At 38.5% G+C, this 16670-nt stretch overlaps 1 protein-coding gene across 3 annotated transcripts; it reads left to right on the top strand.

The window, feature by feature from the left end:
• Positions 1-933: 933 nt before the first annotated feature.
• On the top strand, positions 934-16627 carry LOC133121526 (protein kinase C and casein kinase substrate in neurons protein 3-like). 3 transcript variants are annotated; one of them, XM_061230752.1, is made up of 10 exons: positions 934-1085; positions 7035-7103; positions 9056-9212; positions 9298-9533; positions 10886-11041; positions 13311-13486; positions 13995-14115; positions 14443-14513; positions 14869-14948; positions 15372-16627. In XM_061230752.1, the coding sequence occupies exons 2-10, from the start codon at positions 7044-7046 to the stop codon at positions 15479-15481; spliced, it is 1167 nt and encodes a 388-aa protein (XP_061086736.1). In that variant the 5' UTR covers positions 934-1085; positions 7035-7043; the 3' UTR covers positions 15482-16627. The 3 variants fall into 3 exon arrangements, with proteins under 3 accessions (XP_061086736.1, XP_061086735.1, XP_061086737.1); XM_061230751.1 differs by having other exon boundaries at positions 7032-7103; XM_061230753.1 differs by lacking the exon at positions 934-1085 and adding an exon at positions 4868-4886 and having other exon boundaries at positions 7032-7103.
• The last annotated feature ends 43 nt before the right edge of the window (positions 16628-16670 follow it).

The following is a 16670-nucleotide window of genomic DNA, read 5'->3' as shown; positions in this document are numbered from 1 at the left end:
TGAACTTGAATTTGTTTCTGTGTATTTATAGAATTTATTATGCAAAGCAAAGAGCAATACCCAGAGGACCTAACCCATGAAGTAGTGGAAACATGCTTGATTAATCAGAAACGAACATTTTGACTTGTCGGACAAAAAGCAGAACTCGTGAAGAATTACACACCATCCTGTCAATGTGGAAAAAGTAAATGGGAACGATTTAAATTTTTTATACGATCAGTTTTGAGCATTGTTGCCAGAAACTATTTATTATCTGTTTTTCACCTTTTCAAGGGTCTTAAAACTTGATGCTGGGTTTTATTCCTATTGTAATTGCAACCACTGAATAGTAATGAGTTTTACTCAATTAGACACTTAATATCTATTGATAAATTAAGTAGGTCGCATGTCAAAAACCTTTTAATCAGTCAGATCAACTGATGTTAATTTTCCTGTAACGTGTTGAGTTTGCCAAATGATTAAATTATAGAAGTATAGGTGAGATCATCATCATTATTATTATTATTATTATTATTATTATTATTATTATTATTATTATTATTTTACATGTGTTGTAGTTATTTTAGTGATTTTTACTGTTTAAAACTATTACTCTGTAAATTACTCGGTATAAGGTCATTTAACAAACATGACAGTGAAGAAATGAAGTGGACAAAGTGTTGAAAATACAAGTGCTTCTCTTAATGCCACATACACACACTAATTAGCTGGAACACTATGTTACATTTGCACAGCATTGTGACTGATAGAGGGTTAAATCTCAGGGCCACATACACTCATATACTAACTGCCTAGACACAACAATTCATTAACATTGCAGTGAGAGAGAGAGAGGGGAGGGAGAAAAGGCCAGTTTCCTGCAGCTGTTTTTGTAGTTGAGAGAGAGAGAGAGGGAGAGGGAGAGAGTGGGTGAGTGAGAGAGAGAAAGCCACATCATCTGACACTGGCAAAGTAAGCCAGAGAGTTACGAAGTGTGCAAGAGAGGAGGAAGAGGGAGAAGTTAGAAAGAAAAGAAGAGGGAAAGAGGGAAAAACCTAATCCTAAATCAAGACTGAGCAAAATTGTCAACAGTAGAAGAGTAAAAGGTAGGAAAACCAGATTTTCCCCATTTGTTGAAACGCTTATATATATATTTTGGTTTACTTCTGCTTCTGTCAAACTCCGTCCATATTTTCTCCCAGCATTGTTCTGGTAGCAGAGCAAAGTTTGTCAAACGAAGTACAGCACACAAACAGGGATGACTAGAAAGGGCCTGTAAATCATTTCATTGAATATAATCACTCATCTGTAAGTGATTATGCTGTAAAAAGCATATTGGCATGACAAAATGACACATATATTTCTTACTATTTATATATAAGATGCTGTATTTGTAGAATTAGCAACATGACAGTATACTGTAATGTTAATTAAATGTAATAATATTTTTTTAGTTGATATTATAATGTTGATAAGATATACTTGAGTAGTACATTCTATAATGTTATCTTTATTTCTTTACTATTGTATTTATTATCTACAGTTCAGTGTAAATGCAAGTTTTATCAAAACCATGCCATTACAGTGCCGAAGTTAGGTACTGTTAGATTTGTGCAGAAATCAGAATTAACCATGTGCTGTATAATAAGGAAAGACAACTACAGAGGAGAATGGGAGGAGGAAATGAAGAGGATGCGGGATCAAAGGTTAAGCAGGGCATAATTCATTGTGTTCTTAACCTCAGGCGGAATGGGGCCTTGTTAATTACTGTGTGTTGCCTCCATGATCGCTGAGCGCAGGAGGGCACAGCTGTTGACCCCCTAATTGGATGTCACCATGTTTCATAGATGATCAGAAGCAACCACAGGCTTGATAATACACAGTGTATTTGCGTAATGCACCTGAAGCAGCAGATAGAAAAGCCTGGGTGAGGGTCCAAATCAGAAATACAATTATTTCCTCCTTCTCTCATGATCAGTCCTGTGATGGTGCTGTTGGATTTCATGCTGAGAGGGGGAATTGAATGGAATACTAGTACTACTATATTCACTCACTGAGCACTTTATTAGGTATTTATTGTTTTACTTATTGTTCTTCTGCTGCTGTAGCCTATCCACTCAGAGGTTTGACGCATTGTCAATGCATACCACTATTGTAATATATGGTTATTGGAATTACTGTCACCTTCCTGTCACCTTTGCCCTTCTCCTCTGACCTCTCTCATTAACAAGGCATCTTTGCCAGCAGAACTGCTGCTCATTGGATTTTTTTAGTTTTTCACACCTTTCTCTGCAAACTCTAGAGACTGTTGTGCATGAAAATCCCAGGAGATCAGTTTCTCAGATACTCAAACCACCCTGTCTGGCACCAATAATTATTCAGTCAAAGTCACTTATATCACATTTCTTCCCCATTCTGACATTTGGTCGCAGCTGAATCTCTTGACCATATCTGCATGCTTTTATGCACTTAGTTGCTGCCACATGATTGGCTGATTAAATATTTGCATGAACAAGATAGTGTCCAGGTCTACATAATAAATTGTTTGTGTGTGCGTATGAATGCATGCATGCGTATGTTATAAATAGAATAAAATAATGAGAAACATTGAAAGCATGTACAATGCAGTCCATAATTATTTGGACAGTTTTATTTCTGTTAGTTTGGCTCTGTACTCCAGCACTTTGGAAAATAATGAATATCAGTTTAAAGTGTATCCATGTGAGTGTTTAATGTGAGTGTATCCATATTGGGTCTGTGTCGGAACTACAGCACTTTTTACATGTAGTCCCCCTATTTCAGGGTGCCATAACATTTGGGACAAATGGATTCACAGGTGTTTTTGATTATTCAAATCAAATTCTATCACTATCACTTCCTTGGTACAGGTATAAGAGAGCCTTCAGTATCTAGTCTTGATTGTAGGCTTTTAATTGCCATTGGAGTCGTGTTTGTCAATATGGGTTGTGCCAGCGAAAGTGACACAAGCCATTATGAGGTTGAGAAATAATAATAATAAGAAAAAACAGACATAGGCCAAACAATAGGCTTACCAAAATATATTGCTTGGAATATCATTAGGAATAAAGAGCCTTTGCTTTCCTCTTTAAAAGATCAGCATGTACAGTAGCAGTGTTGTGGTTGCCCGTGTTCATGTTGTGTTTTCTCTAATGTAAATGAAAGGAGAAAGACCCTGAAAAAGGGAAATAGAAGAACAGCCCAGCCAGCTGAGAGAATATATGGGAGAGGGTGTAGGATGCAGTGAAAGATGACCTTTCTGACCGTTGTTTATTTTGGGATGGCTAGAGTTTCAGAGATTGGAATGCTGGGTGAGGGCATTCTATTCTGGCTGTCAGATTCCATCCGTAGGATACCAAGCTTCTGACGGAAGGATTATATGCAATCAACCAAACTATGTTTGTATCTGTCCCAGATTGTCCAATTTGAACTGTTCCATAACTATCTAAAATTCTCTCTCACGACCCATCCCATGTCTATTGCTCTCTATATCTGTCAATTCAGGAAACTAATTGAAATCCAATGAATGAATGGAAAAATGATAATAAAACATACAGTGGGGTCCAAAAGTCTGAGAATCAACATACAGTACACTCAAGACAGCTTGAGTGTATGTTGCCATACCGAATACCAATACATTCTGAAATTGACATTTTTTACTCAAATTATTATGCTGATAATATAATTTGTAATGAAAACATTTCAAATTAAAGTATTACATTTGAGTAGAATGCAAAATAGAAAAAAATGCTCTTGTGGTCTCAGACTTTTGGACCCCACTGTAATTACACTTTTATAAAAAACATTTTCTCAGTTTATGAATTGATTGAAATGGACGTGACTCCAACCTTGCTTGCCATGACCCTCAGTATTTGTCATTTTCTGTATGCTCGACTGACTAGCAAGTAAACAGCATCTCTATCCTATCTATCTGACTTCCCTTTTCTGATTAACTGTGCTGTGGAGTGAAATGTAAGAATTAGCACTGGATGATGACTATAAGATAAGTCATACAAACATACAAAGTCTTCCATTTCACCAAGGCATTGCTTCCCAGATGCATCCGCTTGTCTCTCAGAAGTAAATACAGCCATGATTCCTGGTCTGGTCACAGCAGACTGTTGAAATATTGAAAAATATTTCATAAATAGCTTCATTAAAAAATGTCAATAATGGAGGGGATTAAAACTCACATAGACCATGTATGGCTAGGCTAGCTTGGACATTTCAGCAACAGCACAGTGAAATCTGTCCTCAGCAATACATGGCGATATAATCTCTGCATCACAAATCCATCCCTGGGTTCACTCTCATGTATCACTGCATGCATCTTCCATTACTTCAAGAGTTAACCCTATGCAGCTATCAGTCTGTATGGTCCAATGAGACAGCTAACACATCATATGAACAGTCAGATACTTGTTTTTACAATATGGGATATGGATGAACGGGACAATAGATAGCATTGTTACAAAGTTACTTGCTCTGGCTGATCTGATCAAGGCTATTATTGATTATTGATTATTGCTATTATGATTCCCTCCCCACTTCCCAAAGATCCACAGGAATTCCTCATGCAAATTACAGGACATGCTAAAGTCCTCACTTTTTATTTTTGTAGCCATACATTTATCTACAATTGAGTTTTTATCCTTTAAATTAAGTTAAATTTGCAGCAGAGCATAAGCATTTTATTCTTTTTTATTGTGATAGTTTCTTAGTTGTGTGTTTGTTGTAGAGATACTTTCCACCTCATTTTCTTTTGGTCCCTTGGAACTGAATTTGGAATGGTAATTATCAACACCTTTGCTTACAGGTCTCACTAGGTCTGGTAATTTCAATGAGATGATTTTGGATGGCTTCTTTTTAGTGTGAGGCTACATTTGTAAGTGAGTGTATCATTTTTATATAATGTCAATATTTTTAATTGCCATATTTTGTTTTATATATTTCATTACCAAATTCCTTTTATATCCAATGTAGAGTTACTGTAGGCTTGCCTTCCCTTGAGTCCACCGATTTACTGCTCAACTAACCAATTCATCTACTAATTCTGACAGTTAATTAGTTTAATTTGATACTTTATCATATTTATATTTTTTAATGAATATTTTCATACATGTAGGGTCTTCCGTTCTTTTTTCCATTTTAATCTTGGAAGATGCTTATCTAGACTGACTTATTGTGTTGGAGATACATAACTGCATTGACCTGTTTATTATGAGCAATAGTTTGATACCTGACTAACAACATTGCCAGACCAGTAAGTCAAGATATGACATCACTAAAGCATAGGGACAAGTAAACTTTGTCAATCAAAATGGAAATTCTAAATGCATACAGACAACATCCATACAAGGTCAAGTTCAAATAATAAAACCATTTATGTGTCAGAAGATGGCTCATGATTCTGCTGTCCTGGCCACAATGGGAAGTTAATTCCACCAGTATGGGAGAGGCAATTGCTTCAGATTTGCAGATTGGATAGATCAGAATGTAGGGTTTGAAGGTTGATTATAAAAGTGGTGTGGTCTGTTCCATTCACTGTGAAATGCAATACTTTGGAGCTCCTACAAAAGTGAAGGTGGAATATCAGACTTTTTAAGGTTAAATAAAACTTCCAGACTGTATTTCAAAAGTAAGACAGTTAACAATTGTTACATTTCATATGAAAAGCAGATTGTGAAAATATCATATACCGTACAGGCCTAAAATTAATACATTTTAATTACACACAGTAAAATGTCCAGTGTTAATTCACCAAAGATCATATGAGTCCAATAGGGACTGAGGCACTCTGTAAGAATTGAGTTAACAGCAAACATTTTACCCACCAGACCTATTAATGTCAGGATATATGCTAAGAAACCATTGTTACTTCTTTTGAATCATGATTTTATGTAGGTATGATGAGGAAGTAACTCAATGCTAATTAAACCTCTCAGGAAGAAATCAGATTTTTATGTGAAATCTCACAAACATTATCTTCCTTTTGCAGATGCTCTATAAATCATCTACACAACCTACACAAGCCTCTGGTTTAAAGGTCCCATATTGTACACATTTCCAGTATTTTATTTTAGGTCCTGATATCCATAAGAATACATTTGTGAGGTTTTAAGTACAAAAAACAATATTTTATATGTCCATTGTCCAGCGCCTCTCATGAGCTTTACCAAGAATAAGTTATAGTATAGCTGTTATAGTGACTGTGTCTTTAATTCTCATTTATATTAATGAACCTCTGTTCTGATTGGCTCGCTAGTTCCAATTAACTGAACTCCATCTGTGCCAAGTGCTTGGAATTTTTCCGGCTACAAGGTGGCCATGCTGAAGCCAGCGAGCATATCGTTGTGAAGTCCAAACAGCTCATTTCAATCCATATTTTTTGCATATGGGTTGTGTGGATTTAACACTTCCACAGTGTTTTTATAACACCTTCAATTGCTTTATAATCCATCTCCTGATGGAGAAAGCCTCCTTGCTTGGATTACTGCAACTCCCTCCTGGCTGGTCTCCCAGTTTGTGCCATCAAGCCCCTTCAGAATGCTGTAGCCTGCCTAACACACCTTTTCAGACTGTACATTAGTCCTCCCTCCTGATTTTACCACCCTCCCCCTCAATATCCCTCTTCTATACCATAAAAAAGCACTTACTATGACTAGAGCGTAGTGATTAAGGTAAATGACTGGGACATGCAAGGTCGGTGGTTCTAATCCCAGTGTAGCCACAATGAGATCCGCACAGCCGTTGGGCCCTTGAGCAAGGCCCTTAACCCTGCATTGCCCCAGGGGAGGATTGTCTCCTCCTTAGTCTAATCAACTGTATGTTGCTCTGGATAAGAGTGTCTGCCAAATGCCAATAATGTAATGTAATGTAGTAGTAATTTATTTATGACTGCTCTACATGTGTGTTTTGTTATTTATGGATTTGATGCTTTTCACTTGTTGAGGAATTTTGGATTAAAAGTGTGCAAAATGTAAAATTTAATCCACGTTGCAATATAATAAATGAATTCCCCTGTTTCTGCTTAGAAGAACGTCAGAATGTCAACTCTGGTGAAAGAGACAAATCTGGAAGATGCCAACAATGAAAGCTTCTGGATGGTAAGAACAGGATAAGTAGTGTAAATAACAGGGTTAACAGGGTGCTAACATGATGCTATGATGTCAAAGTTAACGCTAAGGCAGAAATCACAAATCATGCTTTATCAAAGTGCACCATGGACCTAAAAAAGCAATGGCCGTTTTGAAGCACTTCTATCCCCTACCATAAAGGCTGTATTATTCACAAAGAGAGCAGGGTGAGGTCACGCTTCTCTGCCCTAGATTCTTCTCAGAGAACCCGTGCTGTACTCTCACATACGATGGCAGGCCTGCTGGATATGTTTTCTGTCTGCACACTATATTACGCGAAAGCCTTGTTTGTCATCGGCCTTCATTGGCTGGCTGTCATTCTGCAGCTTGCGTCAGTGTTATCCTTGGCTAGTGGTGGTTTATTTTGCTGTTTCCGCTTAATTCTGGGGCGAACGGCCCATATAACCTCTTGGCTCAGAGAGGGTGACGTAGGTTTATTTGGCAGCGCCTTGCTGTGTTTCTCCCGAAAGAGGGGAGTCATCTGGGACCATCTACTGAACTCCCGGAGGATTCATACACTGTGAAGTGGGAACGCAGGGCAGTATTCGGCTGATGCATGTGAAACAGAAACCAGCTGGACTGTCTCTGAGAGAGACGTGCTGACTGCCTGAAAGCTACAGTAAATACATTTGTGTGGGGTGACAGTGTAAGAGCTGCAATAGAAAGAATGCTATATCACCCCAAAAGAAGAGAGATTTAGAAAAAAGGAGATGATTAATACTTCCAGGAAAAATGTCTATGTGCTGCCAGACTCGACACAGATAAACAAATAGAAATGTTATTACACTCGTTCCCTTAACCGTCCTACTATGTTTTGGGTCAGTTTTGCCCCATTTGCCCCAGCCAGTTAACCTTTTTTCATCTTGATACTGTATGATTCTTTTACATTTTCTATTTTGGTGGGATTAAATAGTAAACATGCAATAAACATAATGCTTTGTTTCCAGAAGTCCTGTACCAACATTGCATTGCATATGGGCTTATTCCCACCCTCTGTAACTGTAGAAAATGTCAGGTACAGGTGCTAAACTTAATTCCCGTACGGGTGCTAAACTTTCACTTCCTCTACCTCAGGCTCTAAAATGCGATGTTTCTCACAGATTTGTCATATTTATGGATAAAAGGCTAATCATTTGGGAGATGAAGGCAACACATAAGTGTCAACAATTTTTTGTGACTCTCACTTTATCTTACCAATATTTTTTATCAAAATTATTTATCAATAATTTTGCGTTTATTTAAACTGTTGGGGTGAATTAGATCCCGAAACATGAAAGTGGTCAGACACTCAATAATAGGAGGGTTAAACCAACCATAAACTTATTCTCCATCAGTTCATCATTGTCCCACCATCTTTTTATTTCTGATACTCAGGTCAACTCTCCCCTATGGTCTTAACAAGATAAAATCTGATAAAGGGCAGTTAAAATACCTGTTTCCAAAACACTCTCGCTATGGCAGATTGGATATAGCCCTGATTATCATCTGCAGTTGAGTACAGCTCAGTTCTCCATGGCTGAGAAAGACACTTGAATGAGAGAAATCCATGCACAATAATACAGCATTTAAAAATAAGATGAGTGGTCATATGAGGCTATTTCACTACAACTGAGCTCTTTGTGTATGGCTGATGCCATACGCTGATAGCTAATGATATAAATATTAGGGCAGGCTGTAGCCTTATAGCTAAGGTACATGACTGCGCCTTGGTGGTTCAAGCCCCGGTGTAGCCACCATAAGATCCACACAGCTGTTGGGCCCCTGAACAAGGCCCTTAACCCCGCCTTGCTCCCAGGGACTTAGTCTAATCGACTGTAAGTCGCTTTGAACAACTGGGTCAGCTAAAAAACAAATAAAAAGAAATACAAAAGAATGAGCCCAATAGTAAAGTCATCAGCCGTGCCCTATGGCTTTCCTCACAGCCAGGAAACTACCAGAGCACAGTCCGGCGCACCGAGGAGTGCTTCCAGGCCTGTAACTTCGTGGTGGCGTGCTTCCAGGAGAGGGCCCGTGTGGAGAAGCAGTACGCCCAGCAGCTCAGTGAGTGGAGCAACAAGTGGAAGCCCCTGGTAGACAGCAGTGAGTACCGCCAGCTCTGCCCCAGGGTCCAGCAAGTTGGTTCTCTTCCTCTCTCACCTCATCTTCCTCCTTCCTCCTGTTTCAGGCCCTCTGTATGGCTCCCTGCTGAGGGCATGGCAGTGCTTCCTCTCCTCTGCTGAACGCCTGTCTACCTTGCACTCCTCCATCTGTCGGTCCCTTGTTTCTGAAGACGGGGAGAGAGTGAGGACCTGGCAGAAAGAGACATTCCACAAGAAAATGTTTGGGGGCTTTCGGGAATCTCATGACTTCGAAATAGGCTTCGCTCGTGCCCAAAAACCCTGGGCAAAGAGGTTGAAAAAGGTAAATGTGTGTTTCTTCTTTACTGCATATTCCGGTGCGTGCATGAAATACTGTATACACTCAGTGAGCACTTTGTTAGGTATTTATTAGACTTACTGGCCATCTGCTGCTGTAGACTATCCACTTAAAGTTTTGATGCATTGTGTGTTGAGATGCATGGTTATTTGCCTTACCGTCACCTTCCTTTGCATCATTCTCTGCAATTTCTAGAGACTTTTGTGCATGAAAATCCCAGGAGATCAGCAGTTTCTGAGATACTCAAACCACGATTGTCTGGCACCAACAATCATTCCACAGTAAAAGTCACTTAGAGCACATGTATTCCCCATTCTGATATTAGGTCTGCATGCTTTTACGCATTTGGTTTCTGCCACATTTTTGGCTGATTAAATGGTAAATGGTAGATGGCAGGCATTTATATAGCGCCTTTATCCAGAGCACTGTACAATTGATGCTTCTCCATTCACCCATTCATACACACACTCACACACCAACACACTGACACACCGACGGCGATTGGCTGCCATGCAAGGCCCCGACCAGCTCATCAGGAGCATTTGGGGGTTAGGTGTCTTGCTCAGGGACACTTTGACACAGCCTGGGTGGGGGATCGAACCGGCAACCCTCCGACTGCCAGACGACTGCTCTTACTGCCTGAGCCATGTCGCCCCATGTAAATATTTGCATTAACAAGCTGGGTACAAGTCTACCTAGTAAAATTGCTGAGTGTATATTTTACTAAATTCAACTTTACACCCAGTAAGCACTCAAATCGAGTGACTTAAAACATCCATTGAGTAGCAGTTCTACAGGCAGAAATGTGTTTTTAATGAGAGATGTCGCAGGAGAAGGGCCAGATTGGTCGATGCTGACAGGAAGGTGACCGTAACGCAAATAACACACATTACAACAGTGATATGCAGAAAAGCAGCTCTGAACATACAATGTGTCAGACTTCTAAGTGGATAAGCTACAGCAACAGGAGACTTAATAAGTCAAAAAAATAAGTCTAATAAAAACATAATAAAGCGCTCACTGTGTGTATATTAATTGCATACTCTTATGTGATGTGAAAACAAATAACGATACACCATGGCATTATTAAGTGAAAACTTAGGAACTCTGTGTCTGTTTGCTGATTTAGGTAATTACCGTTAATCAAGTGGGAAACATGAAAAAATGTTGGAGACCAGTGATAATTTTCAAGTTGATTTTTACCACTCTACTACTCTGCTTCTGGTATAAACAGTGCCATTTGTGGTATGTTACTGTATCTCTTTGTCATTGTCTGAAAGTGCTGGGTGGGATTATTTGGGGTTGTGAGTCATGTGTTGGCCTGTGGTTTTTCCTAGCTGGAGAAGGTGCGCAATGCATACCACAAGGCGAGCCGCAAGGCACAGGCCGCCCAGGACAGAGACACACATGCCAATGGGAATCCTGACTACGCCATCGAGAAGCAAAAGAAGATACAGGAAGAGAGGGAACACGCTGTTCAGGAAAAAGATAAAGTGAGAGTCACAAAGCTTCCCGATGTCATTCACTGATATACTGCCGAAAACATATAAAACCATCATGGATGGTGTGTGATGCCCCAGACACCTTTTCAGAAGTTACTGCTTTCTTTCTTCTTGCTGCCTCTTTTGTGGGTCAAACTGAGGTCCTTATGATTCCTTTAAGGTGAAATGTGCACATTAGAGAATTACACTGACCATGTTTTGTAGCTCAGCATTATTTATAGTACAGTCTGAACAACAGAAAAACATTCTCTGCACTATTTCATGTTTATATAATATACTTAATTCTTATGAACAAGGTATGCATTTTATTTTAATGCAGTGCCCTCCAAAATGAATAGAGCCCCGGATTAATATTAGCAAAAAAGGCTGCGTAAAATCTTCTGCATTTTTCAATTAGTATTATTTTTTATAAACTGCATACGTTTACATTTTTGAGCATGGAATATTAGCTCACCTGTGCTGTTTTCCATACAGTCTTTTATGGTCATGAGAGACGTTTTGCATTGCAATGCCGTGTACTATTAAATTAACTTGATATCATCAATAATACTGGGAGCATTGTGTAACAAACTAGACAGGCAGCAGAAGACACATTCCAACAAATACAGTATACATACTTAACAATTGCCCCCACTTCTTTATCATTCACACTTAAGAGGAAAAACAAATGCATACCCTAACAGCAGCAGGATACACATGAAATGATACATTCTGTATATGGCGCTACTTTTGTAAAATTAATAAGACTGATTCACTATTCACAATGAAACATTAAATTATATAATTGATTGTGGCTTCCCATGCGCTTGGAAGATGTTTCAGTGCGGTAGCATTATCGAAAAAAGGAGCAAGTCAATGTATTCGTATGAAATGAATCTCAAGTTCGTAACCAATAACTTGTACACCTTATTGGACAAGTGGTTAAGGTCACCTCATATGACACTATGGAAATATGTATTGTTTTAGTGATTATGCACTGTATGCTGCATGTAGGCCTATGTATGAAACAAGTGGACAAATAACATTTATTATATTTTCAGCATTGCCAAGAGCATTTATGTGCTTGTTCCAGAGCAAAATACAGAATTTGCAAGGGGTTGCTTTGTTTTGCAATGTGCACTTCTATTAAGTAAATGGTTCCCTCATGACTAAATCGGAGGCACTCATGAATATAGCCTTGATATAGCCTTTTTGTTCTGAAAAACATCACCACCTTGTGGATGACAAGGGCAGTAATTAAAAACGAAACATTTCCAAGAAAAGCAGTGAGAGACTGTACTAGTTATTCTGTTTGTAGTTATTTAACACTAGTAGGCTAAGCCAGTTTGTTAAAAATGTTCTAACTTCCTAAGTTCTGGATAGCAAGATACCGTAAGTTGTTAATGATTGCGATGTTGACAAGAGTATCGAAGCAAACCAAGCAAATGTCGGTACGTTTAGTGGCAGCTGTTGTGTTAACTTACTCCAGTTGGCCATGCCAAGAAAAACAATCCCACAGAACAACTGGACGAAGAAGAAATGTCTCTATGAAAACATCTGTCTTCATTGTAGCGTAAGCTAACGTTACTTAGCTAGCCAGTTAGTTCTTCTTCTCTCTAAGGTAAATCAGAGTATAGCTAACTTAAAAAAAATGTTTGCTAACATAGCTAGCTGGTTATATTCTGTGTTTTGCAAGAAAGTCAGTAGTTTGCTAATTTGTTAGTGATAGCTAGATTTTGGGAAGGGTTAAAAAGACAGTTGATTAGTTATTTGAGTGTTAAAAATGTTGAAGAAGTTGACATAATGACATATAATGACAGCCATGTCCCTGGCCGTTGGAAAGGGCTTGTAATGGGGTATGAGTTCCTGGTTGAGCCCTGTTTGACCCTAGCCCAGCACAGTGAAAAGGGCTCAGGAACCCTGGAATTAAGCTCAGGCACTAGGTTTGGAAAGGAGGCTAATGACAGAGTTTTGAGAATGTGCGGGAAAAGTATTTTTGGTATTATGAAAAGACAAAAATACTCTCTAAAATATTTTGATACAAATTACATGGAGATGTTTTCCTCCACCATGAAATACTAATTCCAAAATGCTATACGTGTTTCAAATACATGTAGCAAAAATACTGCCCGTCCCTGATAGGGCCCATAGCCTACTCTTAGCCTTCATGCTCTAGTCACAAGGTAGTAGAAGTAGGGGCTGCTCCTGGACACATGTGTCTGTTTACAGTTAACTAACCAGCAGGACATTTTAAACATAAACTGTTTTGCTCTGTCTTTAGGTGCGTGGTTGCTATGAAAAAGTATTAGAGGAAGTTACGCGCTATGCTCCACGCTACATGGAGGAAATGGAATCCATTTTTGACCAATCTCAGGAGGAAGAGAGGAAGAGGATCAGTTTCCTCAAACAGGTTTTCCTGTCCATACACAGACATCTTGATGTAACCAATAATGAAAGGTAAACACACACACATACAAACACACCCCTCAGAATTGGATTTTTGTATCTAGTCAAGGCCCTTTCAGAAGCTGTACTTTCAGTATGAATGGCATCCACCTGCATTCACTGTGCAACTTTCATACTCGTAAAGAAGTGGTTGAAAGGTGTCCTCATGTCCAAGATTTTGCTGCGCAACTGGAGCTGGCAAATCACTGATATTTTAATGACTAGACCCCTGAGAAAATATTGGGCTGTTATTGCATGTGTTTCAGTCTTCCAACACAAGGAGTCAATGGAGACTATACTTTTAACCATGCGTCAACAAATCATCCACTCAATTTAAGCAATCATCTCAGTTAATTGTTCAATTAGTTCATCAGGTACAGTATATAAAATTAATGATTGATCAATTGTGTATGTGCAAGTGTGCATATGTCTTTCTGCGTAACTGCAACATATGTGATGTATTTGCCCACTGACTGATAAATGACATTAAATGTAATGAAGCTCTCTGTTTCTGTTTCAGTGTGAAGGCAGTATATAGTGAGCTCCACCACACCCTCATGTCCGTTGATGAACAGGATGACCTCCGCTGGTGGAAGAACCAACGCGGCCCAGGCATGCCCACTGACTGGCCGTCTTTCCAGGTATACTGACATTTTTTCAGAAAAGTTGTGCGTTGATATGAGGGTGGAGTGTGGCGACCACAATAAGATCCACACAGCCGTTGGGCCCTTAACCGTGCATTGCTCCAGGGGAGGATTGTCTCCTGCTTAGTCTAAATCAACTGTAAATCGCTTTGGATAAAAGCGTCAGCCAAATGACATGTACTGATAAAGTTGATAGTGAGTTGCTGTGTTTTACATTAAAAAATAAGTTTGATATGGTGCATTTTGTTGATATATTGAACCAATTTAAGGGCTTGTGACAAAGGAAAGATTTTTCTAAATCTCTAATATTCTTTCTTTTTCAAGGAATGGATTCCGCCTGAAAAAAAGACAAAGGGAAAGAATGAGATACAAAAAACAAACCCTCTAGAAAGAACGTATGTCATATCTGTGCTTAAAAATTATATCTGTCACCCTGCGATGTTTAATCTTGTCTAAACATATTTCTCTTGTTTTCATTGTTATAGTAGGTATTATACAGCATAGTACACTGAATACTGCACCACAGTTTAAAAAAAGAAAGCATTTAAGCCTGTATGCATGTGAAAAGAATGAAATGAAAACATAAACCCTACATTGGAGTCCCTTTCTGATAGTCTGATATTAGCTATGAAATGGTTGTATATTAAGCTGTCAAAATATGTCAAGCTAATCGATCCACAAATCCACAATGGTACCACCCATAGTTACGGCAATATGTAGAGAATCCTAATGTTAACCTTTCTGCCCCAGTGCAATGGTAGGAGGTGTGAGAGTGAGAGCTCTCTATGACTATGTGGGACAAGAAACCGACGAACTCTCCTTTAAAGCAGGTAAATCATTATAATAATCATACAAAACCACAGTTTTAGAATGAATTTGAGGACTATGACTGTGAAACTGTCTGTATTGCCACATTCTCCAACACTGCTTAAAAGCTATTTTTTTGTTTGTGTCCATCTGCAACTGGATACAGCATTGTTCCTCCAGAATTTAGAAATGGAAAAGGCAGTCCTTCAAAACAGAGAAAATTCTGTATCTTGTAAAGGATTGATTGACTTTAGATGTCCATTTCTGGTGCCATTTACGTTCAGTGGGACTGGACAGCCTAGCATTTCCTAAATGTGTACAGATTTCTAATCGTGAATAATATCTTACTTGGAACTTTAGCAAAGCCAACACTGGACACAGCTGCTCACTAAAATCATATTTTATGAATAATAATCCCTGTTTTTACAACTGTTCTTGTGTGCCAGGGGAGGACTTCCTGAAGATACAGGAAGAGGATGATCAGGGCTGGTGCAGAGGAATGAAGGATGGTGGTCGAGAAGGACTGTACCCTGCAAATTATGTAGAGGTCTTGTAGTACCTCTGTCCAACCACAAGAGGGATTTGTTTCCATCCAAAATGACTTTGCTGACAGTACAGTGGTGGTGTTATTGCTATTAATGCATTCATTCTGAACCCTTGTGTTTGGAGCCACAACAGATTATCTGCTGAATGTTATTAATTCCATATCAAGACATTGAATCATCTTCTTTCAAATGTATACACACATAAAAGTCTTTAATCTTTGATTCTAAAGTTCAACTCACCAAATTAATTATTTTGCATATCACATTCAAAATGACAGTCAAGGCTTGTGAAACAAGCTTTCCACAGTGCTTTAAAATTGGCATTCTAAATACTTTGTGAAGGATATATATGACTGCGTACAATATAAAACGTCTGGAAAGTCTAGATTGGTGCTGGCTTAACTCTTGGAAGAAAGGGGAATGTACTGTAGGTTGAGAAGGGCTTATATGAATTAGATTAATTTGCCTAAATTGTCAATACATTATTTAGACTGCTTAGAGAGAGAGACTGGCAGGTCCTTTCATCAGTTTTATATTTGCTCTTATCAAATTACATTAACGTGGATATAATTATACATGGTAGGCTTTCAGAAAGCTCTGTTTTTAACTGTTTTATAGTGCTTATAGATATACTTTACCATTGTTATATCAATTCAGTTTTTCTTAGATTCATTATAACTGAGATATGCCTGGTCATGACAGGAGGGAGGAGCTCAGGCTGTTTCTTCTTTTTTTTTGCTTCATTGTTTTGCACAAATACTGCATCTGTGATGGTTTAAGAAATGCATTTATTTTATGTGCAGAATTAAACAAAACCAAATAGAGAATATTGAAAATTGAACTTTACATAATTAATATTTGTATTTATATGTTCATATGTTTACTATACATCTATCCAGATATCACAAGTCAGAGAATATGTAATCTTGCCAGAGGCTAAGGTTGACTCTTGGTGCTTTAGTTCTCAGTGTCTGGTTTTCTATCTGTCTGTAGAGGAGCCTCATCCATCTTTATTTTTTTTTCCCCCTGATCTGTTGCCGATAGTGGTGTACAGTGCGTTGGGCTCTGACATGTTTTGTGGGTGTGTGAATTTACATCAGCGAATTAAATGTTAACCAAAAACTATATATTAAATAAATATTAATATGTGGAATACACTGATGTCTCAGCTCTCTGTGGGTTTAATTGAAGAGAAAATGA

This window comes from Conger conger, chromosome 2 (assembly GCF_963514075.1).
Source record: "Conger conger chromosome 2, fConCon1.1, whole genome shotgun sequence".
Taxonomy (NCBI): Eukaryota; Metazoa; Chordata; class Actinopteri; order Anguilliformes; family Congridae; genus Conger; species Conger conger.
Note: the sequence above shows the minus strand (reverse complement) of the source record. Positions and strands in the feature narration are given on the sequence as shown.